This window comes from Zalophus californianus, chromosome 14, assembly GCF_009762305.2.
Source record: "Zalophus californianus isolate mZalCal1 chromosome 14, mZalCal1.pri.v2, whole genome shotgun sequence".
Lineage (NCBI taxonomy): Eukaryota > Metazoa > Chordata > Mammalia > Carnivora > Otariidae > Zalophus > Zalophus californianus.
The window spans coordinates 24,476,028-24,502,809 of record NC_045608.1 but is presented as its reverse complement, the minus strand read 5'-3'; the positions used below and the strand labels follow the sequence as shown (position 1 = coordinate 24,502,809).

Here is a 26,782-nt window from a genome sequence, read left to right as displayed (position 1 = left end):
ACAGCACAAAGTGGATGCAGAAAGGCATGAAAGCAGGCCAGGGTGGGCAGTGTCCATGTGGGCGGCCTGCCCCGCCCTCTCTTCAACCACATGGTGTTGTAAAAACTGCCACAACCTGCCCCTGGGCCACAGCTGCTGGTCCTGGGGGCTCAGCTATCCTGAAACGGGCTCATCAGTCTATTCCCTGGCCATGGTCACTCTGAATGGGCCCCAGTGAGTAGGACGCATCCAATGGGTAGGACCTCAGATCCATGCAGCATGTCTGTCCCTAGTCGAGTTCCTGAGGCTGGGAGCTCCATGAGGTACCCCAGGATCCTCTCACTACATCCCTGCTTTGGTATAGACTGTATCAGGCAGAATTTCTGGAACTTAGAACCAGAGTCTAGGCTAACACGACCCTCCGACGGGCACTCAGAGCTGAGGGTGCTACCACTATGGTCAAAGCTGGCCCGAGAGGGGAAGAGCTTCTGGGGCAGAAGCAGCCCCTCACTCTGTTCTGAGGCCTCGGGCACTGTCCCTCCAGATGCAGAAAGCCCTCCTGAGCTGACGGTGGCGGCGGTGGGCCCAGGCCGCTGCTGTCCACTGTCGCTCCCGGTGACGTGCTGCTGCCTGCTGGTGCCACGTGGACCAGGACCTCTGTAGGAGCTGCTGCTCTGAGTGAAGGATGGCCTGGGGCAGGATGGCGGGGAGAGAACAGAGTGGGTCAAGCAGCTGGGGGTACAGAAGCCAGGAAGAATCTATAGGCCACAAATACTGACCAAGGCAAAAGAAATGGGCGTTACAGAGCCGCCCTGGCCCAGAAGCCATATGTAAACTCCACTGACAAAGGCAACAGATGCCCCAGGTCCTGCCCTGCCTTGTGAGTCCTGGTCACAGGCAGGACGCCCCGCAGTGTGGGTCTGGGCTCTGGGCGACGTCTCGAGCAGAGGCGGCAGTGAGTGCAAAGCTTGAAGCAGGTCCTGCCCACTCCAGGCACCTCCGCAGGGCGGCCACTTACCATTCTCTCCGCCAAGCGGTTTTCTCGATGCTGAAACATCTTCTGCCACCAAATAGCAAATACTTGCTTTTCCAACGTCTCCCTAAAAAGATAAATAATAATAATAATGGGAAATAAGGCACTTAAAATAAAACAAAATCACTACAAAAAAGAATGAGAAGTCCCAAATAATTGGGTTTTTCCTTTTAGGCTCTGAAGAGGTAGATACATTGAGATGGAGAGAAAGGAAAGAGAAAGGGAAGGAAAGCAGACAGCAGTGGGCAAAAAACCCCCACAAACAACCCAATACTCTTCAAGTTCTTTTCAGTGTCAGCCAAGCATTCACACAGTAAGAATGAGACTGACTTGGAGACCCTGGCTCTTCATCAGTTCAGTTCCGCACTGAATTACCAGCAGTGCTCAATGATCAGTAGTGAAAGCCTTTCTAGTCCGTGCTGACCGGCCAGGCTGCTGCTACCCAAATCCTTGGGGAGAGCGGTTAAAAACAGAGGCCACGTCTCCAAGGCTGACTGCACAGGTCTGAAGTAGGCCCCAGGAAACAGTATTTAAAACAAATGTTCCATGTGAGGTAGACAGGGAGACAGGTTTGAGAACCACTGTTCTGTCTCCTCTGCCTAGGCCTCCCTGCTCAGCATGATGGGAAGGCCTGCAAAGGCAGTGCCGGGAAAACTGGTCAATAGCCACTAGGGGCTGTGCGTTGGCAAAACCATGGGACAAAATATATGTGGCAACTGTTTTCAGGCCCTGGACAAAAGGCAACACAGACTGTGACCCTCAGAGTTGAGAAACAAGGTGAGCCCCCTGAGGGCATGTTCTAAACACCTGGGGCAGGGGAACAGAGTCCAAGCAGAGCAGGACAGTCTCACTGAGTTGAGGCAGAGACTCAGGGGTTCAAGACTGAGTCCTTCCCCTGAGTTCAAGATTGCAGGGGAAGGACTGCATGGATACCTGTGCCCTTCCTGCACCCGGGCAGGTAGAGACCTCGCCCTGCCTCAAAGGCACACTCACATACACCTTGCATATTCTGCAAGGGCAGTACCCAAAATTCCGTGTGAGTTTGCCCGGTTGGCAGCATAGGCAGGCTCTGTGAGGCCTAGCAGAGTGGCCTCTTCAGGGCTGACTGCTGGATGGAGATTACCAGAGGCTGAAAAGGGCTGGGAGATGGAGTTCTGGCCCAGTCCGAATGGAGAGACTTTGCTGAGAACCCCAGAATTCAGAAAGGCTGAGCCTCAGGAATAAGCACCATGCCCTAACTCTGAAGACAAAAATCAAAAAAGACCTACACGTGGAGTGCCCGGTAGAGCATGCACCCCATCTCAAGGTGCAACTCTTGATCTCAGTGTTGTAAGTTCAAGCACCGCACTGGGTGTAGAGATTATTTAAAAAATAAAATCTTAGGGCGCCTGGGTGGCTCAGTTGGTTACGCGACTGCCTTCAGCTCAGGTCATGATCCTGGAGTCCCGGGATCGAGTCCCGCATCGGGCTCCCTGCTCAGCGGGGAGTCTGCTTCTCCCTCTGACCCTCTTCCCTCTCGTGCTCTCTATCTCTCATTCTCTCCCTCTCAAATAAATAAATAAAATCTAAAATAAATAAATAAATAAATAAAATCTTAAAAAAAAAAAAACTTTAAAAAAAAATAAAATAAAATCTTAGGGGTGCCTGGGTGGTTCAGTTGGTTAAGCGTCTACCTTTGGTTTGGGTCATGATCTCGGAGTCCTGGGACTGAGCCCTGCATCGGACTCCCTGATCAGTGGGGAGTCTGCTTCTCCCTCTGCCTCTCACCCCGTTTGTGCTCTCTCTCTCATTCTCTCTCAATAAATAATCTTAAAAAAAAAATTAAATCTTAAAACACACACACACACACACACACACAACCCAAAGAAAGAACAGAACCATACTCAATAGGATCAACAGGAATCACCAGAATAAACAGTAACCACTGCCTTACAGAATAAAATGCAAAACCCTTTAAAGGAAAAACAGCTGTCAACAAAAACAATGACCCAAATGTTGGAATCAGCAAACACTTAAAAACAGTTATTAAAGTTTGTGTACTTAAGTGAAGGATTAACAAAATTAGTTACCAGACACGGAATCCTGGCAGAGAAATAGAAACTATAAAAAAGAACCAAATGATTTGGTGGCTCCTCAAAAAGCAAACACAGAATTAGCATTTGATTTAGTAATTCCACTTCTAGGTATACAACCAAAAAAATTAAAAGCTGAGACTCAAACAGATGTATGTATACTGATGTTCACAGCAGCATTACTCACAGGAGCTAAAACGTAGAAACAAGTGTCCATCAACATACAGACGAACAAACTGTGGTATATCCATACAATGGAATATTATTCAGCCATAAAAAGGAATGAAATTCTGATACATGCTATGACATGGATAAACTCTGAAAACATTACGCTAAGTAAAATAAGCCAGACACAAAAGGTCTAATATTACACAATTCCACATATATGAGATACCGAGAATAGGCAAATTCAGAGACAGAAAGTAGCTCAGAGGTTCCCAGGGCTGGAAATAGATGGAAATGGAAAGTTAGTATTTAATGGATACAGAATTTGTTTGGGATGATGAAAAAGTTCTGGAAATGCATAGTGATGATGGCTGAATATTGCAAATGTACTTTATGCCACTGAACACACAATACGCTTAAAAATGACTAAAATGGTAAGTTTTATGTTATGTATGTTTTTCCACAATTGGGGGGGGAAAAAAATTCCAGAACTGAAAAGTACCATAACTGAAGGAGAAAAATCACTGGATGAGTTACAAATAAGAAACTGCAGGATATAGATCACTGAAGACTTTCTATTGAAAGATCAATAGAAAGTATCCAATCTGAAAAACGGAAAGAAAAATAGAAAAAAACTAAACAAAGCCTCAGTGACCCGTGGGACAATATCACTGGTTTAACATAGTGTAATTAGAGTCTAAGAAGGAGGGAAGAGAGGATGCAGGGCAGGTAAGTTGTTTTTTTTAGAGAGAGCGAGCGCGTGCATGCGTGTGCATGGGGGGAGCACAGAGTAAGGGAGAGAGAGAATCTTAAGCACACTCCATGTCCAGCACGGAGTCTGATATCATGACTCTGAGATCATGACCTGAGCCTAAATCAAGAGTAGGACACTTAACCGATTGAGGCACCCAGGTGCCCCAGGGCAGATAAATTATTTAAAGAGATAATGGTGGGGTGCCTGAGTGGCTCAGTTAAGTGGCTGCCTTGGGCTCAGGTCATGACCCTGGGGTTCTGGGATTGAGCCCCGTGTCAGGCTCCTTCCTCAGTGGGGAGCCTGCTTCTCCCTCTCCCTCTGCCACTCCCCCTGCTTGTGTGCACTTTCTCGCTCTCTTTCCCTCTCTGTCAAATAAATAAAATGTTTAAAAATAAAATAAGATAAAATAAAAATAAAAAAATACAAAATACAAAAGGTATAGAGTTAAAAAGTCAATGGAGGAAATAAAATGTAATACTAAAAAATTCTAAGTGAACAGGGCAGAAAAGGAGAAACAGAAACAAAAATCAGATGTAGGCTTCGGCCCAACCACACCAACAACTACATTAAATATAAATGAACCATACACTCTAATTCAAAAGCAGAGATTATCAGGAATGACTGGGTGGCGCAGTCAGTTGAGCATCTGACTCGGATTTGGCTTGGGTTGTGATCTCGGGTGTCGTGGGATCAGGCCCCGAGCTGGGCTCCACACTTGGTGTGGGAGACTGCCTGGGAGACTCTCTCTCCCTCTCTCTCTACCCTTCCGAACCCCTTCACGCTCACTTGCTCACTCTCTGTCTCTCAAATAAATAAATTGGTAAAAAAAAAAAAAAAAAAATAGAAATTGTCAGACTAGATAAAAAATTAAGACATAGCTATATGCTGTTTACAGGAGGCAAGCTTTATTAAATATGAAGATAAATAGAGTGGGAAAGGTAAACCACATAACTGTAAATACAAAAAAAGCTGGTGAGGATATTTTTAAAAAAGTCCAAGTAGACTTTGAGAAACGAAATATTACCAAATATAAGGAGGTTCATTTCAAAATGATAAAAAGGGACAATTCATGAGGAAAACATAACAATCCTAACTGTACATGGACCAAATAACAGATTCCAAACACATGAAGTAAAACTGATAGTATTACCAGGAAAAATAGATAAATCCATAATCATAGCTAGAGAATTTTAATACTTCTCTCTAGTAATTGATAGAACAAGCAGACAAACAAAAAACCTATGGGGGGTGGCGCCTGGGTGGCTCAGTCAGTTGAGTGTCTGCCTTCAGCTCAGGTCATGATCCTGGGGTCCTGGGATTGAGCCCCATACTGGGCTCCCTGCTCTGCGGGGAGCCTGCTTCTCCCTCTCTCCCCCCCAACCCCTACTTGTGCTCTCTCTCACTATCTCTCTCTCAAATAAATAAAATCTTTAAAAAACAAACACCTTGTCTGAGGAAAGCATCCGCATCCTAGAGACTGACTGGAAAGCCAGGGCTCTGAGTGAACACGCTAACCTCTGCCTCTACAGTTCTCTTCCTGCCTGCTCCTACCTACAGGTCCTGGGCCTGAGCCACGGCCTCCAGCCCAGCCATCCCACCTGCAGACTGGCTGCCCCCCACCGCTCATGTCCTTCTAGCCTGCCCATTTCTCCTGCCTAATGGAGTTTTGTGCAATTTGGAGTTTTTCCATGAACTGAGCCTTGTAGTAAAAGAGCCTTTAGGAGATTTATGTTAGAAACCAAGGACCTCCCTTCAGCTCTGAACAGGTTTTTCCTTCGATCCCAACACAAAGATTTATGGACCTTTCTAGTTGACTCAGATTTGTGGATGGCTTCTCCCCCTTTCCTATTCTACATTCTTAGTCCTATATATATATATAATAGTCCTATATATAATCAGTCCAATAAAATACGAAATAACCATGAAAAAAACAATAACAAAAACTTGAAAAGATATAGAAAATTTGAAGATGACTACCAATCAACTTGTCCTAATAGACATTTATAGAACACTATATCCAACAACTATAGTATAAATATTCTTTTAAAGTGCACATGGGAAAAAATAAAGTACACATGGAAGGTTCACCAAAATAGACCACATATATTCGGCTGTAAAACAAGTCAACACATTTCAAAAACTGAAGTTATATAAGGTGTTTTCTAGCCACAATGGAATTAAATTGGTAATTAAAAACAAAAATGTATCAAGAAAATTCCTATTTGAACATCAAATAACATATTTCTAAATAAACCACAGGTCAAGGAAGAAGTCACAAGGCAAATTAGAATATATTTTTAGTTGAATGGTAATAAAAATACAGCATGTTAGAATTTGTGGGATAAAGCTAAAGCAGAGAGAAACCTTATAGCTTAAAATTTTCACAAGATTTAAAATTGGTAATTTATCGCCAACAACAAAAGAATGAGTGGGCACGCCTGGCTGGCTCAGTTGGAGGAGCATGAGACTTTTGATCTCAGGGTTGTGAGTTCAAGCCCCACGTTGGGTGTAGAGATTGCTAAAATAAATAAATACATAAGCTTAAAAAAAAATGGGTGATTTGTACTCCCAAGTTTAAAAAAACAAAAGGAAGGCATATTAAATCCAAAGTAGAAAGAGGTACAAAATAAAGAGCTAGAATTAATGTAAGAAAAATATACAATAAGAAAATCAGCAAAAGTTAAAAAACCAAAAACCTATGGTAATTCCTTGCAAGACTGATCAAGAAAAAAAGAGAAAAAATACAAATAACCAAAATCAGGAATGTACAAGATATCATCAGAGATTTTATAGACATTAAAAGAATAATAAGGCACTTTTATGAACAGCTTTATGCCAATATATTTGACACTGTGGATAGAATGAAAAATTCCTTGAAAAACAGAGCTTACCAAAACTGACATGAAAAGAAACTCTTGGTAGCTCTGTATCTAGTTTTTTTTTTTTTTTAAGATTTTATTTATTTATTTGACAGAGAGAGAGAGAGACAGGAGAGAGGGAACACAAGCAGGCGGAGTGGGAGAGGGAGAAGCAGGTTCCCCACTGAGCAGGGAGCCTGATGCGGGGCTTGATCCCAGCACCCTGGGATCATGACCTGAGCCGAAGGCAGACGCTTAGCGACTAAGCCACCCAGGCGCCCCTCTATATCTATTTCCAAAATGAAATCTGTAATCAAAAACCTTTCCATAAAGGAAACTCTAGGTCCAGATAATTTCACTAGCAAATTCCATAAAAAATTTAAAGAAATACCAAAAACACACATTACAAGAAAACTACAACCAATATACCTCATGAAAGTACATGTAAAAATTTTTAATAAAACATTAACAGATTAAAATCAGCAACACATGAAAAAGATAATATATCATGGCCAAGTGGGGTTTATCTCAGGAATACGGGGTTGATTTAACATGTGAAATCAGGAAAACCATACGATCATCTTAATAAATGCAGAGAAAGCATCTGGCAAAATTTAACGACCCTTCATAATAGAAACTCTCAATAAACTATGAATAGAGGGGAACATTCTCAATCTAATAAAGGGTATCTATAAAAATACTCAATGGTGAAATACTGACTGCCTTTGTTTTCCCCCTAAGATTGGAAAAAAGACAAGTATGTATCTTCTCATTACCTCTATTCAATTTTTTTTTTAAAGATTTTATTTATTTATTTGACAGAGAGAGACACAGCGAGAGAGGGAACACAAGCAGGGGGAGTGGGAGAGGGAGAAGCAGGCTTCCCGCAGAGCAGGGAGCCCAATGCGGGGCTCAATCCCAGGACCCTGGGATCATGACCTGAGCCGAAGGCAGACGCTTAAACGACTGAGCCACCCAGGTGCCCCATCCTCTATTCAATACTTTATTGGAGATGCTAGCTAATGCAGTAAAGACAAAAATAAAAGCATACAGACTGGAAAGGATAAAGTAAGCTGTCCTTACTTGCATATGACAGGATTATTTATGCAGAAAACTCTACATAATTAAAAAAAAGAGAGACTCAAACCATTAAGTAAATTTAGAAAGGTTACAGAACACAAAGTTTCAGTTGTATTTCTATATACTAGGACAAACAGTTGGAAAATGAATTTAAAAAATAATTCTATTCACAATAGCATCCAAAAAATAAGGTATTTAGGAATAAATTTAAAAATATATACACAAGACTTCTATGCAAAGCTACAAAACACTGAGAAAAATTAAAGAAAAGCTAAATAAATGGAGTTCATGTTCATTTATGGGACATCTCAATAAGCTTGAGATGTCCATTCTCCCCTAAACATCTATACAGATTAAGTGCAATCCCAAACAAAAAAAAAAATCCCAGGAGGAATAAAGTTGAAGAACCGATTTCAAAACTTGCTATAAAGATACAAAAATCAGGACAGTATGATAATGGCATAAGGATAAAGAAACAGATAAATGAGGGTGCCTGGGTGGCTCAGTTGGTTGGGCGACTGCCTTCGGCTCAGAACATGATCCTGGAGTCCCGGGATCGAGTCCCACATCAGGCTCCCCACTTAGCAGGGAGTCTGCTTCTCCCTCTGACCCTCTTCCCTCTCATGCTCTCTCTCATTCTCTCTCTCTCAAATAAATAAATAAAATCTTAAAAAAAAAAAAAAAGAAACAGATAAATGAAACAGAAGAGAAAGTCCAAAAATAGATACAAACTTATAAGGACAACTGATTTTCAACAAAGGTGCCAAGGCAATTCAATGGGGGAATGAAAGTCTTTTCAATAAATACTGCTGGAAAAACCTGAAAAACAAAACAAAAAAATAATCCTTAGCTCTTACCTCATACCAAACTTCAAGATGATCACAGACCTAAATGTAAATGCTAAAACTTTATATAAAGCTTCCAGAGAAAATGTTGGAAAGTATCTTTCAAGATCTTGGGTGTAAGCAAATATTTTTTAGAGAAAACCCCAAAATCACTAATCATAAGAGGAAAAATTTGGTGAATTTGACTATAACAAAATTAAACATTTCTGCTCATCAAAAAAGACTATTAATTCATTTCAATATATATATAGCCCATATATAGATCCCCACCCTGTGATAATTTCAACATACATATAACATACATATGTAAAAAACAACTTTTTTCTCAATTAAAAAAAAAACGTGAGAAAATGGAAATGCAAGCCACATTACTGGAAGAAAATATTTTTCTTTTTCTTTTTTTTTAAGATTTATCTGAGAGAGTGACACAAAGAGAGCACGTGAGCATGGGGAGGGGAAGTGGGGGAGGGAGAGAGGATCTCAAGCAGGCTCCCTGCTGAGCGTGGTGCCTGACACTGGACTTGATCTTGGGACCCTGAGATGATGACCTGAGCCAAAACCAAAAGTCAGACGCTTACTGAGCCACAGACACAGATAAAGCCAGCTACAAGGAAACATGGTTTTTCCCAAGGCCAGGCAGCAGTTGTAAAATGCCACCAGGGCCTCTTTTGAGTGGTTATTGCTTCCTTACCAATGACACCCCAGAAAAGCTTTGCCGCTTTCACTTATTCCTGAGGGTACACATAACAGTACTCCCTAGTGAACCCCACTTCTCTTCCCTCCTAATTTTGCCTCGGAAACAGAGCAATCCAAAACCAATCCCTGTTTCTCTTTCCCCTCTTCTGAATCCTTTTGTGGGAACCCAAACTTTACAAATTCCTTTCCCTCAGGAAGGGCACCATTCCAGAACTCCTGTGGAATTCCCTCCTTCAAGGCAATTGATCTGACTCGGTAAAACTACAGGATTTTGATCCTGGCTGATTAGGTCTTAAAAAGATGCTCTGCATTATGAGTCAGCAGGGAAATGAGACGTCACTCCCCATCCACCAGGATGGCTCAATTAGAAAGACTGTCAAAACCAAATGTTGATGAGGCTGTGGAACAACCAGCATTCTATCTGCTGGTGGGTGTATAATGATGTGACCCCCTATAAGAGGAAGCCTGTCCCCATCCTGTGAGCCAGAGTTAGCTTCTAGGTATCTACTCAAGAGAAATGAAAACAATCCATGTATATGTTCATAGCAGATTTATTCATAATGGCCTCAAACTGGAAACAACTCATATGTTAAAATGGATCAAAACATTGCCTTATAGTCATACAATACCACTCAGCAAAGACTGAACTACTACCTGACAACATGGCTCAATCTCAGAAACATTATGCTGAACTTTAAAAGAAACCAGACACAACAGAACACTTATTGAATGATCCCATTATTTAAAGTTCGAAAACATGCAAAATTAACCTGGTAGGACAGAAATCAGAGCAGTGGTTACCTGTGAGGGGGGGTGAGAATTGACTGGAAGGGGGCATGAGGGAACTTTCTGGGGTGATGGAAATGTTCTAGACCTTGACTGGGCTGTTGATTATCCAGGCATAAATTTGTGAAAACTCATCAAACTGTTTATTTAACATCTGTGCCTTTCACTATGAATTTTAGCTCAATTAAAAAAAAGACAAATCAGTCTTGGCTCATTCTCAGAATACTATTTCACTGGTAGATTAAGAAACTACCATTTTCAGTCATAATTCATGAGATCCCACTATAAATTCTGTCCATATTCCTAAAATATTAAATAAATACCCTAAGAGTTATGGAAAGATAGAACATACATATTTTGGGGGAACGTTGATTTGCTAAACTCCAAACCAAACCTATGAATATTCATTTACCAGGAGAGTCACAAATCAATTCTAGGGGTTGGGGGAAAGGCTGATATTTTGTGCTGCCTTTCTGCTTGTATTCCCCATGGATTATTTCACTTTTCATGACAACCCTGTGAGATAGGACTATTATCAACTCATCTCCATTTTACATTTGAGGAAACAGGATCAGAGAGACAGAGTGGCTTGCGCAGGGTTACGAAACTGGCAAGCAGTAGAGCAAGGGTCTGAACTCAGGCCTCTCCAGCTTCCAAGCCGGGCTCCCCATCACTCTGCTCCCTCATGAGCTAAAGGCAGGAACCTTAAAAACTTAAGTTTTCTAAAAAGATCCAACTAAACCAAAACAAGATAAAATCCAGATCAGGCCTCGTGGCTACTCCCTGTCTCCAGTTCACCCACCACCCTTTTGTCTCAAGAATGATCCCCAACAAAAATCCTTTTGGAAACTCCTCTTGGCTATTTTGAAAGAACCCTCAATTTTTGAAAATCCCTACGGCATGCCAAAATACGAAAGAAGCAACAGAATCAATCATTGACTTTGTAGAAGAAGCGAAGGAGTGTGTATGTGTTTGGTAGTAAAGCCATTTTTCAAGTGGAATCTTATACCAGACCTCAGTTCAGGAAGTAGGTAAAGGTGAAGTCACTCTCTGCAGACCCTTGCCAGCCTCCAATTTCCCATGGCTACCCCCTAAAAGCTTCTCTTTGACTTTGTGTGAAGGACTCCAGGAGTTCTGGCTGATCCCCTCGGGCTAGCATTCACACTCCTTCAAAGATCACTGCAGCTTCTTCCAGTGCCCCTCCCGTGTCCCTCCCTCTCGCCTCTTTGTCCTAAATTGATGGGACACTGTTCTCAGGGCAATCTCCAAAACCATCACTTTACTAGTTACACGCACCTGCTCAAACATCTAACTGTTATCTTTTTATGGGCTTAGGCAATCCCCTCAGTCTGGCCCTCCTCATCCTGCCCACTCCTGCCATTCATCCTCACCCCCTGGCTCACAGCATGCCTTCCTTCAGGGACTTCCCTCAGCACTAGCTCTGAGCTCTAGAAGAACTCCGGGCTGACAAAAATGAGGACATGTGGATCTATTCTCTGGAACTGTCCTTCAATTGTTTCTTGTGTATCAGTCTTACCTCCTCACAAAGATTGAAAGTTTCTACAAAGTCATCAAAAAGATCTTCCTTTTGATCTAGCAGAAAGTCCCTGGAGTCAAGGAGATCTGAATTTAAACCCTGGCTCTGCCACTTACTGGTTGATTTACATGGGGGAGTCATTAGTCATCTTGAGCCTGTTCTCTCAGGACTGCTATGAGAAGGGAATTATTAACGAAGTTGATCATATCACAGGCGAATGAGCTTATATATTTGTTTCCCTTTTCCCACCACACCATGCCCACCACAGTGGCAGACACACAGTCAGTGATTAATAATTTCTTTGTTACAATTCCGCCAAAATGCAGCAAGGACCTGCTCTGGGCAAGTTTGCCTCTGCGGGAGCAAAAAGACATAGCTCTGCTCTGTGCCCGTCTTAATTTTGTTGACGACTATATTTCAAGACTTCAAAAAGCCAGGTCTGGCAGAACAGGAAGCAAGCATTTCAGGACAATCACACTCAAGAATGCCTGCCAAGGCGATGCAAGGTCCAACCACACTCTGATCCAGAAAGCTAATGGACAGATTTACTGGCTTGCAATGAGGACAGGGGCATAATAAAACTCAGGCTGTTCTGAAAGCACTTGCAATAAAGATGAGCAAAAGCTTTCCCAGGGGAAATACTGGCTGGCTCTTCCGCTAGATGAAATCAATGAGCCCACCTAATTGGAAAACCAAGAAGAACCAAGGCCTAGGGGGCTGGGAGGTTGAAAAACACCACCAATGGCCGTGTGGGCAGCAGAACAAGCCCCGAGAAGCCTGCCCAGACAGAAGCGACACTGCATACCTGTGAAAGCGTGCTGCTCTCGCATTGAGGACACTTTCCTGCTGGTGCCAACGCCAGAATCTTCTCCATGTGTGGAAGGCCGCAGGCAGGACTCTCTGCTCGAAGTGACTGTCTGCTCTGGACCGCAGCTGCTGCAGTATAACAAAGAATGACCTTTATTTGTACTTTATATTATATTTAAAAAAATGACCTTTAAGGGTTGCACTCTAGAGGGAGGGTTGCTTTCTACACAAAATTGAGAAAAAGATTAAAATCATTATTTTTAATCTTTGTCGCCATAATAGGTGAAAAATGAAATACGATGGGTAAGAAATTTTTACTCTAGGTTAAGTATCTCTTCACATACTTGTGTGTACATACACACACATATATACATGTATGTATCTAAATGCTCTGTCCTATGTACTAAGTGTTCATACCCACTCCCTGTACTATCTGACTGCCATACACTCTTCACATACTTGTGTGTACATACACACACATATATACATGTATGTATCTAAATGCTCTGTCCTATGTACTAAGTGTTCATACCCACTCCCTGTACTATCTGACTGCCAGTGTTTAACTCAGTGATGTACATTGACTTTTTGAACCTTCAGAAATTTATCAGTCCTTTGTCACGTGTATTATCAACATTGTTCCCACCCTGTAATATATCTTTTGATTTTATCTATGATGTTTATTTGTAATACAGATTCTTTAAATTATTATGTAATTATGAAAAGCTACTACTATTTTACTGTTTATCACCAGGAAGATAAGACAACTGACATAAAAAAAAATATATATATATATATATGTGCGTGTGTGTGTGTGTGTGTGTGTGTGTGTGTGTGTGTGTGTGTGTATGCTTCCATGATCCAAAACTCTGGGGGGACAGAAGGATATATGTATTTGCGGCACTTTTTAAAACAGGACCTCAAATTCTTTGGATTTCCTCCTTCCCTGAGAAGTCCCCCCCCCACCCTGTCGAATCTGGGCGGGACAGTGACTGCTTTGCCCAATAGAGAATGGTGAAATGGCCATGTGACTTCTGAGGCTGGGTCATAAAGGGCCATACAGTTTGTGTGTTGTTCACTGGGGCACTTTTGGAGTGAGCAGCAACACAGGAAGTCTGACTACCCTCAGGCCACCATGCTGTGAGGCAATCCAAGCCTCTTGGAGAGGCCCAGTGTAGTAGGTTCTCTGGTTAACAGTCCCAGATGCGCCCAGCCTTCGAGTTATTCCAGTCCAGGAACCAGCAATGTGAGGGAAGAAACTTCCTAGAGGATCCTAATCCCCTGCCATTGGAATCTTCCCAGCTGAGGCCCTAGTAATCATGGAGCAGAGACCAGCCATCTTTGCTATGTCTTGTTTCAATTTCTGACTTACAGAACCCATAGGTATAATAACACGGTTGTTGTTTTAAGCCACTGAGTTTGGGGTGATTTTTCACATAGCAACAGATAACTGAACAGTAAGCATATGTGTGTGTGTGAATATATGGTATACATACTCCCACGCACATGGAGGAAAAAAGATACCAAATTTACTTACCAAATGTTATTTTAAGATTACGGGTGTTTTAATTTTTTTCTTTTATCTCTTCCTACACTTCTCAAATTATAATGTCTATATATTGGTTTTGGGCATTTACATTTTCAAATGTAAATAAAAGTAGAAGCAACAGTATAACGAAACTCCATGAACTTACCATCCAGCTTCAACAATTGGCTAACATTTTGCCATTCTTTCCGTATTACTTTTTTTTTTTTTTTAAGATTTTATTTATTCGACAGCTAGAGAGAGAGCACAAGTAGGCAGAGTGGCAGGCAGAGGGAGAGGGAGAAGCAGGCCCCCCGCTGAGCAGGGAGCCAGACATGGGGCTCGATCCCAGGACCCCAGGATCATGACCTGAGCCGAAGGCAGCCGCTTAACCGACTGAGCTGCCCAGGCGCCCCTCTTTCTGTATTACTTTTTAAAAAGAAAGAAACCCACAATAAATATTTTTATCTTTTCCTGAAATAGAAAGAACTGATGTTCTCTTTAAAGAACTTGATGTTCTCTGATGTCATCTCCTTAGATGACATTCAGATTGTTAGCCAAAGATTCGAAAAAAAGCAACAGCAACTAAGCAGGGCTCCTACTATTTTTCAGACCTTCTATATTATGCAGGCCATGCAAGAGCAGTGTGGAGAGATAAGAATACTGACCCTTGACCTTCCACTACTGTTGGACCCCAGTGTCAAGAGGCTCTTTTTCCAGGGGGAATATGAGAGACTCTCTGCTTCTTTTCCACCTTGAATAAATACAACCTTTCGACCCTGGCACTCAGTTTCTTTTTCTAAAAGGTCTCTGCCTTCTGTTGAGCTTACATTAAATGGGCTTAAGAAACCAAGTGGCAACGTCCTTTCAGAAATAGCCACATCATCCAAAGGAATGTCAAAGAATGCAGCAATTCTAAGCATTTTCTAGGTGTGGAAGGCAAGCCATGCCCGGGGCTGGCACCACCGAAATGCCAAGAACTGAGATGATCTTTAGGAAAAACTCTGTAGCAACCCATGGCGGTTCGTCTGTCTGTTCACTCGTTTGTTCATTCATTCATCTAAATATTAGTTGGCAGCTACCCTTTGTCCACACTGTGCTAAGGAGAAGAAAGAGACAGGGTCTGCCCTCAAGTAGCTCACAGTCTGGCAGGGAGAGGGGCTGGGAAACACCTAGGCACAGAATACACTGACAAAGTCACAGGGGGCTGGGGGAAGAGGTGACACTGGAGCTGAAAGAGTCGGAGGGACAGAGAACTGCATGTGAGAAGCACATTCAGAGAAGGACCAGCAGCTTAAATGGCCAGACCACAGCTGGGAAGGAACGAAAGGGCTGGTGACAGGAAAGGCTGGAGAAGTAACCAGAGCCCGGCTCCCACAGGGGTTGGTACACCTTGCTAGAAAATTCAGATTCTCTCCCAGCACTATGAGGAAACAGCCAAATTCTTTAGATTCCCGTGTGAGACTCTAGCAGATGGAGGAGGGGGTGGAGGGGGCAGGAGTTTGCTTTGTGTCCCGCCCCCCAACCCCATTTCACCAGGGATGGCCAAAATGAGGCCTGGACAGCACACTAACCCCTGCAAGGCCCACGCAGACACTCCTGGTTGAACACAAACTCCCCCAAGCCTAAACGTGGCCTCCAAACCCTTCTTGGTTCAGCACTCTAGACAGTTGCAGCCATCATTCGAGCTGGCCTGCAAGATCACACTTACTTGCCATCCTGGTGCTAAATTACAAGGCCTATGGGAGCAGGAATTTTGTCTGCTTTCTATCAGGCACAGCGGGTGCTCAGTGAGTCTTTTTCTTTTTTCTTTAAGATTTTATTTATTTATCAGAGAGAGAAGAGCATGAGCAGGGGGAGTTGCAGGCAGAGGCAGAAGCAAACTCCCCGTGTAGCAGGGAGCCCAATGCAGGGCTAGATCCCCGGACTCCGGGATCATGACCTGAGCCGAAGGCAGATACTTAGCCAACTGAGCCACCCACGTGTCCCTCAGTGAGTCAAATGGAACTGAAGCTAGGGGTCCCGGCTGGCTCAGTCAGAAGAGCATGCGACTCTTGATCTCAGAGTCTTGAGTTGGAGCCCCATATCAGGTGTAGAGATTACTTAAATAAATAAAGCTTAAAAAAAAATGGAACTGAATTCTTTCTCAATCTGCTTTTACTAATTCGCCAGCTTGCTCCCCATGTCCTCCCGCCTGCCATGGGTACCTGTCTCACACTGTTCAGCACTGAGAACACGGCACTTATGTTCTGTACTTTTCCCAGTATTTCCTGCAGCTTGGCTAACTAATAGAGTAAATGAGTAATGATGTGAATGGAATGGCTAGTAAGAGATCATCACTCTCAGAGAGTGCCTGTGTTTTCACAGCACACGAAGGAATGGGGTTTACGCAGACTTTCCACTATCACTAGAGGGACCGGGGGGAAATACCTTTGAGCTTTTCACAGCAGCACCAAGACCTCTTAGCAAAGGTCTTTTCCAAGAATCTTTCCAAAGCAAATGGGTCCAAGAATGTAAGCCTGTGGAGTTACTTGCAATGAACTACTCCATACCTGCTTGTATCGCCTCTTCTGAGTATACTGTAACCACGATCTGATACACTTGCGTAGCAACGATATTCTGAAATAGAACACATAACATAACACATACTGCCTATCGCACTTTCAGGTTTGGGGTTTTAAAAATGTTTGTTTTTAAGGCCAGAAAATCTGGGTGTAGTTACATCTTCAGCGTTAAAGGCACCCTATCAGTTTCACTCTAGGAAACAGGGAAAAAAACCTATTATTCAACACAAAATCTATTAGCCCCTGATTTGGGGCTATGGCTTGCCCCCAAATTTTGACAATTTTCTTATAAACCTAATTAGACCACCAAGCACAGTGTCTCTGGAACTTAGGTAATATGTATGAAATCCCCTATCATGAACTTCCTGGTTTTATGACCAAACTCTGGGACTTGTGGAGGACCACCTGGGTCTGTGACAAGCTCTTTCCACAACTGTGATACCCAGAGTGAGAACTACATTCAGTTCTGTAAACCAGGATTTAGAATAATGATAGACACTGATAACTCCAAATTTAGTTAAATATTGAGATTCTCAGCGACTCATTAAAAAAAGAAAAATGCTCCAAAATGGGACCTCTAACTATGTGAATTAAGTTGATTGTACTATTGGCTGGGGGGAGGGTATATTGAACATTTCTGGTGTTCAATAAATTCACTTACTTCACTCAAGTAAGTGAAGAGTGGTTACCTCTGAAGAGTAAGACTAAGGGATTGGAGGGAGGGATCCAGGCAACTTTTATTTTTCACTTTATACCTACCTTCCTAAACACTGAGTTTTCCTCATGGACATGTGGTGCTTTTATTTAAAATTAGGGACACCCTGCACTCTTCAAGACTAAGCCACCCACTTGCCTGAGCCTGCTTTTTAACACTATCAGTGCTTGAATTCTAAGATGTGACTGTCACTAAAGCCTGAAGGATTGAGGCAAGGAGCTAGCAGGCACATACTCCAAACTATGGTGACCAAGAACCAGTACAAACATCTTTATCCTACCTCTCATCTGATCAGCCAAAAGGAAAATGCAAACTTGGGAACCAGTGGTTTACAGCAGGGCCTTTCTGAATCTACCGAGGAATGCATGGAAGGGTAAATGCTCTCTCCTGGAGAACAGTCAGTCCCCGGAAAGCCGAAGGAGAAGGCCAAAGTCCCCACCTGCAGCGGTCCCAGGCAGCACACAGTGAGGGGAGCTGCTCTCTCTCTTCTCTCTGCTCAATCCGAGTCTGCCAGAGGTCCCAGAACCTGTGCAGCAGCTGAAGCAAAACAGAAAAGAAATGGAAGTTTATTAAGGCAAAAGGTAAAATCTCTCTTGACCTATTAGCAAACCCTTGCCCCAAGAGACTATTAGCTCCCCCAGAGGAGGAATTGTATCTCAATTTGGAGTACCCAACATACAGCAGGCTTACAAAATAATCATGGCTAAGCTACATGGAGCTGTTCTAGGCCAACATAAAAGGCAAAAAGATGAATTTTCCAGTCTATGGAAATCAGAATGAAGAAGCTGAAGCTATTTCTAATCTGGGCCTCATAGAAGACAATGCCATTTTAAAAGTTAAAACTTATCTTATCACCTATTACTGCTCATGACGTAGTCTTGCCAAAAAAAGTGTTTAACTTCAATCTAATCAAGCCCTTAGATCAAACTTCTAATTTATAGGAGCAACGTTTAAAAAAGGAAAAATCAAATGACATCAAATGGAAACAGATAAATTGAGAATATGGAATATTGTATAAGGCCAAATAGCCAGTCTTCCTATTCCAAAACTCAGTGTCATTGAGGGGGAAAAAAAAAAGTATACATTATGCTAAGTGAAATAAGCCAGTCACAAAAGGGCATGTACTATAAATATGAGGTCCCTAGAATTATAGAGACAAAAAGGAGAAAGGTGGTTGCCAGCTGCTGGGGTCAGGGGAGAGGAGAATGGGAAGTTATTGTTTAATGGGGACAGAGTTTCAGTTTTGCAAGATGAAACAAGTTCTGGAGATGGATGGTGGTGATGATTGCACAATGTGAATGTGCTTCATGTCACTGAACTGTCCTCTTAACGATGGTTAAGATGATAAATTTTGTTATGTGTATTTTAACACAATTAAAAAATAAACGTGTTAAACAAAAGAAGTGGGGAGGACTGTTATTAAGAGCCTTACAAGACATGACCAAATACAGTAAGTAATCAGATCTTAGTTGAATCCTGGTTTGAAAAGGGACATTTTGGGGGTAACTGTGAAAATGTGGATATGGCCTGGGTATTGGATAAAATTAGGGAATTACTGTTCGTTTTATTAGGGATGATAACAATACTGTGGTTATGAAGGAAAATGTTATTTTTGGGCAACGCAAGCTGAAATGTTTAGGTGTGATGTGTCACGATGTCTGTTATTTACTTTGAAATGACTCTGCAAAAAAAAAAAAATGAAGAATTAACTATTAACAATTGGCTAGTATTTGAATTTAAATGCTAAGTATACAGGTGTTTATTCTACTACTCTTTATATTTTTCTGTACATTTAAACATTTTCATAATGAAAAACAAACAAACAAAAAAAACCCATCCTCCTATACCCAGAAACATGATCTGTAAGTAGAGATAGAACCTTTGTTGCCCTCAGGTAAACCAACCAGTGAAGACAACAAACTTATAGTGCAAATACAACCAAAGCCGCCTGGAATGCAAGACTCAGAGTGTACTCCCTAGGTTAGGGTTAGAATCCATCCATAGTCCCTGACCTCTGAGTCAACTATCAAGTTTCTTAGCAGAGATAAAAAACGGGATTAAACTAGGGAAAACCAAGGCTTACTCCCTCAGCTGGTAGGGCTAACTAGAGAAAATGGACACTAAGGTTTTGGGGTCTAAAAGGTCTGGACAAATCTTAAAGCACAAAGGCTAAAAGACAATGGACGTCAGAGGTCCCTCTATACAGATGACCCTTACCGTGATGTCATACTGCTGGTGAGCGAGATTCCTTCTTATTTGCTGGAAATGGGCATGGGTCACATTGTCTTTTAGGGCTCGAAAACAGAAGTGCTGTGAATAGAAGGAAGGACACAACCAGTTACAAATCAGCAGCGTCTGTACAAGTAAGAGCAGCGCCCGAGTTGAGTAGCGAGAGGCCCAGGCGCGGATGTTCACAGCTGCTCCGGGGTCCCGGAGCATTTCTCTGCTTTGAGATTCAGCTGGAGTCTGCTACAAGCCAGCCCGCACAGTAGGCACTTCATAAGTAGCTGTTGAACTGCTCCCCGCCATCCACTGACACTGCCCAGGAGCAAACACACCATGTCGCCTCTGACCAGGACAGATCCCAATGGCCGAGATGGGAACACGACGGACAAAGGTTAAAAACATCAACTTTACCTCTCAGAAAAAGAGACTTTTAGCTTATGGTAGTTTCTCTTTTTAAAGCCATGTTGGGGGTGGGGGGTTCAAAACGCACCCCCAAATGCAGTTTTGCAAGAGCAGAATAGAAGGAAGAGAAGGAAGCCTTGGTGAGTAGGGGGGTTGGGGTAGTGGCAAGACATGTGGGACTGGCTCCAGCTCCATCAACACTGCCTCACATGTGACCTAAGCAAAGCCCTGGGTTCCAGTTTTCTGAGACAGAAGTGAAGTGATTAGGGGTTTTCATATTGTGCTCTGTGGAACCGCAGAGGCACCTGAAAGTGTTGGAAGACCTCCTCATGTGGTGAGGGTGCAGGAAAGCAGTGGTAGAACAGGGACTGCTCCCAGACCTTGCTTCATCCACAGCATCTCTACTTTGATCGATTTTACAGATTAGGCTCCCAACATTAAAAAGGGAGTCCGCCCTTGGGGTCATGAGTTCAAGCTCCATGTTGGGGGTAGAGGTTACTTAAAAAAAAAAAACATAAAATGAAGGGGCACCTGGCACTCAGTAGAGCATGTGACTCTTGATCCGGGAGTTATGAGTTCGAGCCCCATGTTGGGTGTAAAGATCAATTAAGAATAAAATCTTCAAAAAAATAAAAAGGAGGCCTGCCATGTAAAAAAAAAAAATGCAGGACTAGATCACCTCCAAGATTCCCTTATAGCTCCAGACCCCTCTGATCCCACATCATTACCCTTTCTGATCCAAAATGAAAACAGGGACACTTGCAATGGAACAGAGCTCCATGAGTGAAGCTAATCCCATAACCAGATACACCTGAACAGCATGCTGTGCGTCTGGGTCCTCCAAACGTGGATGTCTGAGCAAGGCTGCTAAGTATTTCTGAAGCACCTACTCTGTGTAGACAGGCTTTCTGTTATAAGGCGTGCGTTCTCCTTACCACATACTATATAGCTTATAGAGTGATTTTTCCCTCCAGGTTCTCGAACATGGTAACTTCACATCTTGGACTTTGGCCAGTTGTGTTTAAATATTAAACACTAAAACTTTGGTGGTTCCTGCAAAGATTAAAAAAAAAAAAAAAAAAAAAGCCTCAAGAGGCTTCCATGCTCTTACCAGCAAGCTGCGCCTCCTGTGTTCTTCTGCCACCTTCTGCTGGGCCACTTCTTCGGCATACAGCACCACATCTGCCAGGGAGTTAAGGCCTCTCATCTCAAAACTGTCCCCACCCTCACACACTGTGGTCCCAGGGACCCACCGGAAGAGTCTTGGCTGTGGGGGATACCAGGTGTGCCAGGTGGGCTGACGTCCACCTCCATCTCCTCCTGATGACCCAGGGAGGGGACGCAAAGGGAAACCATGTGAGTGGCTTATCAAACAGTTGGCCTTGTCCTCCTCCCTTCTGATGCCCATTTGATGACAGGCAAAATAGCTGAGATAAATTGCCAGAGATTACAGTAAACATTTCCAAATCACCCCATCTAAAGCATTCCTGTCTTCCTGCCTCCTCTGTTTTGGCACCACAACCCAGTCAGATGTTTCAGCTAAAAACCTTGGAGTTATTTTCAAACCTTCTCCTCCCACTCCCTCCATCTACTGGGCTGCCAAGTCCATCTGCTCTCCTCGGAAATCTCTCCTGCTCTTCTGTCCCCGCCCCCAAAGCCCCACAGAGCATCCGACTTGGCCCTCACACAGACTGGCAAGAGTCTCTCGCATATCTGCTCCCCCTGAGCCGGCTTTGCCCCTGTAATCCAAATCTGTCCTCTCAAGTACAAACCTGCTGCATCGCTCATCTTCTTACACACCTCCAGAGGATCCCCGGTGCCATCAGGAGAAAGCCCAAGCTCCCGAGCACTGCACGCAGGGACCTACGCGCTGGTCCCAGCATGCCTCTCCCCGCGCTGCCCTACTGCCATCTACGCCCCCTCAACTCACGATAGGCCCTGTCGCCGTCCGTCGGTCTTTTCCTCACCTCTGCCTGTGTAAATGCCATTCCTTCCACCTGAAACACCCTTCCCGGCTTCTCTGCTAGGTGACCTTGTCATCCTCTAGGACAAAGTCAACTCGAATCTGCACAATAGCGCTCGCAGGATGTGACACACACCTTTCTGACAGCACTTACCACACCACACTGCGCAGCCCCGCTTTCATGTCTCTTTACCCCGCTAGACAACGAACTACTGTTTGTCTTTGAGTTTCCTCATATTCCAAAACTTAGGCAGGAGCTTAAAACAAAGCGAGAGTCTGATGAACAAATGAATGTGCGGATGGACATCTCCAGTTCGAATCTGCACAGCTGGGCACGTACTGCAGCAGGGGCAGTGATCAAGAACATGCACACCAGAGCCAAAGGCCTAGGTTTCAAACTCCCAGCTCGGCCAATGACATGCTGACGACTATTTAGCCCCCCTGAGTCTCTGTTTCCTCACCTGTAAAACGGGGATAGTGACATCTACTCCACGGGGTTGCTATGAAGATTAAAGAGGTAATGCTTAATGTCTGCACATGGTAAAAGACAATGGAAGCTAGGATCATAATGTTAGGGCTGCCAAGAAAAAGACCACCACACCTATTTCCACCACCTAGTGGGTAGAGAAAAGCAATGAAATGACAACATAAAATTCAAGATAGTGGGATTATCTCTGGAGGGGAGGAAAGGGAATGCAATCATGGATGAGCAGACAGGCTATTAGCAGTGTTTGAATTTTTAATTTGGGTGGTGGGTACAAAGGTGTTCGTTTTATTACTATTCATTAAACTGTAAATGTATGTTATACATACTGTTGTGTAAGCACACTTCCAGTTAAACAGAAAATTTTAAAAAGAAATCAACAGACATCATGACTACCTCATATTGTCCAGTAATCGTTTCCCACATATTCCCGGCCCTTTGTTTTAGAGGCTGCTGCACTCCTGCACTCCTAAAAACTGGTGATTAGCAAGAAGACAAATGTATATACAATTGGGAGAATTTCAAAGAGAGACAGGGTTATTAAATGAAATATACAAATACATGTATTTTGTGTGTGTGTGTGTGTGTTTGTGTGTGACACCTTAAATATCAGACATCTAAAGTGGGCCGGCTGTGGTGGTGGACAAGGCTGGGTGGCTGAAAAGGATACAGTGTTTCCAGTGAGTGAAGGCCCTCCGCAGAGCCATCCTCCGGGCCAGCCCCTCCACCCGGGCATGCTGGGCGTACAAGCTCTCCTTCCGCTCCCAGGCCCACTGCCAATCAGAGAAGTGTGTCTGGAGCATAGTGACCCGGTGGAATCGCTCAGCCATCTCTGCAACAAAGAAAATCACTATGTGCTGCCCCCTGCAAGGCTGAGAGATGAGCTAGATCTTATCTTTAAGATAAGCTGCACCCTACTACTGACACTCGGCAGGGATTTGAAGCTGTTCTTACAAAGCATGCTAAAATAAAAGTTTTTTTAGGCATGGGAGGGTTATTTGGAAGCCCTTAGCTACACCTCTTCTCTCCAAGGAAAGAGAATAGGTCTGTGATATTAGGGAGGAGGATGCTATAAAATCAGTTATATCAAAAAGTTGAGGTTTCTAGTTAACTCCTGAGGAGCAGAAATGGCAGCTGCTGTTTTCAAAGAAGACTCTTACTTTTGCCTCTTAATGCTAATGTCTCTCGGGTAGGGTGTGAGGGACTGAGTCGACACAATGTGGTCACCATGCTGGCAAAAGTGTTTCTGAGCTTTAAGCCAGGCTGACCCTTCTTTTAACACTAACTAGCCAATGGCCTGATGAACTAACTTAAGTCCAAGAAGTGGGAGGGAATTGGTCCTAGACTTCAAATGCTGAAACGAGACGCACATTAGTCTGCAGCTTATCATGCTAAAGAGCTTAATGTCTTTGGCTCCAGGCTTGGGCAACCAGACAGTGGGTCTCCGCATTATCCTCAGACAGACACAAACTCAAACTCAAACTCTCCCAAGAGACAGCCCTGGCCTGGCAACCCAGGAGGTTTCTGCAGAGAGCCTGAGGTGAAAGCCAGCCAGCATCTAGCACACTGCTTGACTCACTTATGTGTGGGCTCAAGAAACCAAAATACAAAAAAGTACCAATGATCGTGACCTACGTATTATTACTTGTGAACGCTAACTGGGAAACTAAACCATAAGAATAGTGTTAAAAAATATAATGGTTTACTGCTGTCATTGTCCATGCCTACAGATAATTTATTTTGTATTTTTGAATAAAAAGACATTTGTATATTCCTGATAACTGAGTGCAAGAGCCATGTACCAATGTACTGCTTTCAACTTAAATCACTGAGGCATTTTTATTACTATTCTGTTAAAATCAGGATTTTAGTGTTTGCCATCACCAGATAAAAAGTTAAGCAGCAGCCTTTCTGTGGAGAGTAAGAACAACTGTGTACAAAGTAGAGAAATAGCCAATTATGTGACAACCTTTGTGTAATAAAACTTTGTTTAAAGTTAAAAAAAAAAAAAAATCAGGGACTCCTGCGTGGCCCAGTTGGTTAAATGTCTGCCTTCCGCTCAGGTCATGATCCAAGATCTAGGATTGCCCAGGTCTGGGATCGAGTCCCACACTGGGCTCCTTGCTCAGCAGGGAGCCTGCTTCTCCCTCTGCCTGCTGCTCCCCCTGCTTGTGCTCTGACAAATAAATAAATAAAATCTTAAAAAAAAAAAATCAACATTATAAATCACATGGATTACATCACTGGGGAGAAACAGAAACAATCCAAATATCTATCGATAGAAGAATGGCTAGATAGTATATTAAGGTAGACCATCCTGCAAAATGCAGACAATCATTAAAAAAAAAAATAACATTTATGAAGACTAAAGGTATAGGAAAATGTTGTTAGTTGTGGGGAAAAAAAGCAGGATACCAAGTTGTACATATCATATTAATCATAATAATAGTATTTATAGGATAATTAAACCCTATTAAAAATATATGTAATAAATAAAATCTTAAAAAAAGGGGGGGCGCCTGGGTGGCTCAGTTGATTAAGCGTCTGCCTTCGGCTCAGGTCATGATCTCAGGGTCCTGGGATTGAGCCCCGCGTCCAGGAGTCTCAGAGGGGAGTCTGCTTCTCCCCCTCCTTCTGCCTCTCCTCTGGCTCCTGCTCCCACATGCTCTCTCTCTCCCTCAAATAAATAAACAAATAAATAAACTCTTAAAAAAAATGTGTGGAAGAAAAGGCCAGAAGGAAATAAATGTGAATTGAGGATGATTTATGTTTCTCCTCAATCTCTTTTTTCCAAAATTTGGGGCATAATATGGTTCTATCTCTCCTTAATAAATTAGCACCACTGGCAGAAGAATGGAAATTGTGACGTGCCCCTCTGTCTCCAGAGCCCGGGATCTTCTGCTCACCATTCCATCGTCTCTTCACTCTGCGGACCCTCAGGTATTTGAGCCAGGCCTTCAGGGATTTCCACTTTTCCCAGTGCTCACGGTGTTTCACTGCGGAGACCATCTTCTGTCTCTCCCTCTGGACGTGTAGGAGCTGTTCCCACCACCGTGACCAGGCCTGAAAACCAGAGAAAAGGCAACAATCAGAGGAGAGGCAGAAAAACAGAGGTGAGGTACACGTGAGGGAAAAGAGAAACAGACACACTGGGAAAGCTAAAACTAGAAACAAGGACGTGGCAACCCCCAAGGAGGATCATAATCTATGGAAATCTGCAGTGAACGGCTCTTTAAGAAGGGCATTCTACTTCCAGAAAGTAACTTTTTTCCTGGGTTAAGAACAACAAGGGAAAAGAGGAATAATAAAATCAATGGGGTGATATACCTAAATCAGATCTGGGACAAGTGAGGAGGGTCTGCCTTTTTCTTCCAAGTGGGAGGAAGCCTATGATCTCAGGCACATTAGCTTCCAGGAAGAGTTAGCTACAGAAGCTGAGGGTCCACGGAAGGATTCCCTCAAGACGATAAATGTGTACCCGCAGCAAAGTCTTCATGTGTGCTTGGCGATATGCATCCCTAGTTTGCATATCTCAGATGATGAATTCATACCTTCTTTCCTTAAACCTATAATACCTCTTCTCCTTTCCTTCCTCTTAGCTGAATACCATTCTTCCATTTCACCAAGAAAATAAAAGCAATCAAAAGAGAATTTTCTCAAGCTCCTTCCACATCCACCCACCCACCTGCCCACAGGCTCTGACTTTTCTTGGCCTCCTCTGAATAAAGTGTCCACGCTCCCTTCAATCAAAAGTCACCCCCACTATGGCTACATCCCATGGTCTCTCACCTTCTCAAGTTTATCACTGGCAACTCCCCCCTTCTGCATCATCGGTTTTCACCCTCTATTAGGTTTTCTAAAGCAGCATATGAATGTGCTACTATTTCTCCCATCCTCAAAAGCAAATCCCTTCAGGGATACAACCTCTGATTGGATCCTGGACCTGCCTCTAAAATAGCAATAATCTATGGTTTGAATATGAACCATATTGTAGATATTATCATATCAATATTGAATGTCTTGGATAAAATGATATTGTGATTATGTAGGAGGACATCCTTATTTTTAGGAGATATAAGCTGAAGTATTTAGGGTAAACTTTTATGTCGGCAACTTTATTTTTTTTAAAGATTTTATTTATTTATTTGAGAGAGAGAGAGAGAGCGCACATGAGAAGGGGGAGGGGCAGAGGGAGAAGCAGACTCCCTGCTGAGCAGGGAGCCCCATGTGGGGCTCAATCCCGGGACTCCAGGATCATGACCTGAGCCGAAGGCAGTCGCTCAACCAACTG

At 43.2% G+C, this 26,782-nt stretch overlaps 1 protein-coding gene and 1 non-coding gene across 17 annotated transcripts in view; one reads left to right on the top strand and one right to left on the bottom strand.

Annotated features, from left to right (window-relative positions):
• Nucleotides 1-26,782, bottom strand: part of SFI1 (SFI1 centrin binding protein) — a 97,796-nt gene that overhangs the window by 11,684 nt on the left and 59,330 nt on the right. For 15 of the 16 annotated variants that reach the window (XM_027575769.1, XM_027575768.1, XM_027575771.1 and 12 more), the window contains 9 exons: nucleotides 25,398-25,554; nucleotides 23,162-23,323; nucleotides 21,156-21,226; nucleotides 19,634-19,726; nucleotides 17,856-17,953; nucleotides 16,690-16,756; nucleotides 12,611-12,741; nucleotides 998-1,079; nucleotides 491-669 (listed from right to left, as the gene is read on the bottom strand). In XM_027575769.1, the coding sequence (XP_027431570.1) occupies nucleotides 491-669; nucleotides 998-1,079; nucleotides 12,611-12,741; nucleotides 16,690-16,756; nucleotides 17,856-17,953; nucleotides 19,634-19,726; nucleotides 21,156-21,226; nucleotides 23,162-23,323; nucleotides 25,398-25,554 (1,040 nt within the window). The remainder of the gene's footprint in view (nucleotides 1-490; nucleotides 670-997; nucleotides 1,080-12,610; nucleotides 12,742-16,689; nucleotides 16,757-17,855; nucleotides 17,954-19,633; nucleotides 19,727-21,155; nucleotides 21,227-23,161; nucleotides 23,324-25,397; nucleotides 25,555-26,782) is intronic. The other variant, XM_027575772.1, reaches the window with a different exon arrangement.
• On the top strand, nucleotides 6,440-6,512 carry TRNAK-UUU. The gene has a single exon. It is a non-coding gene; the product is annotated as a tRNA-Lys (tRNA).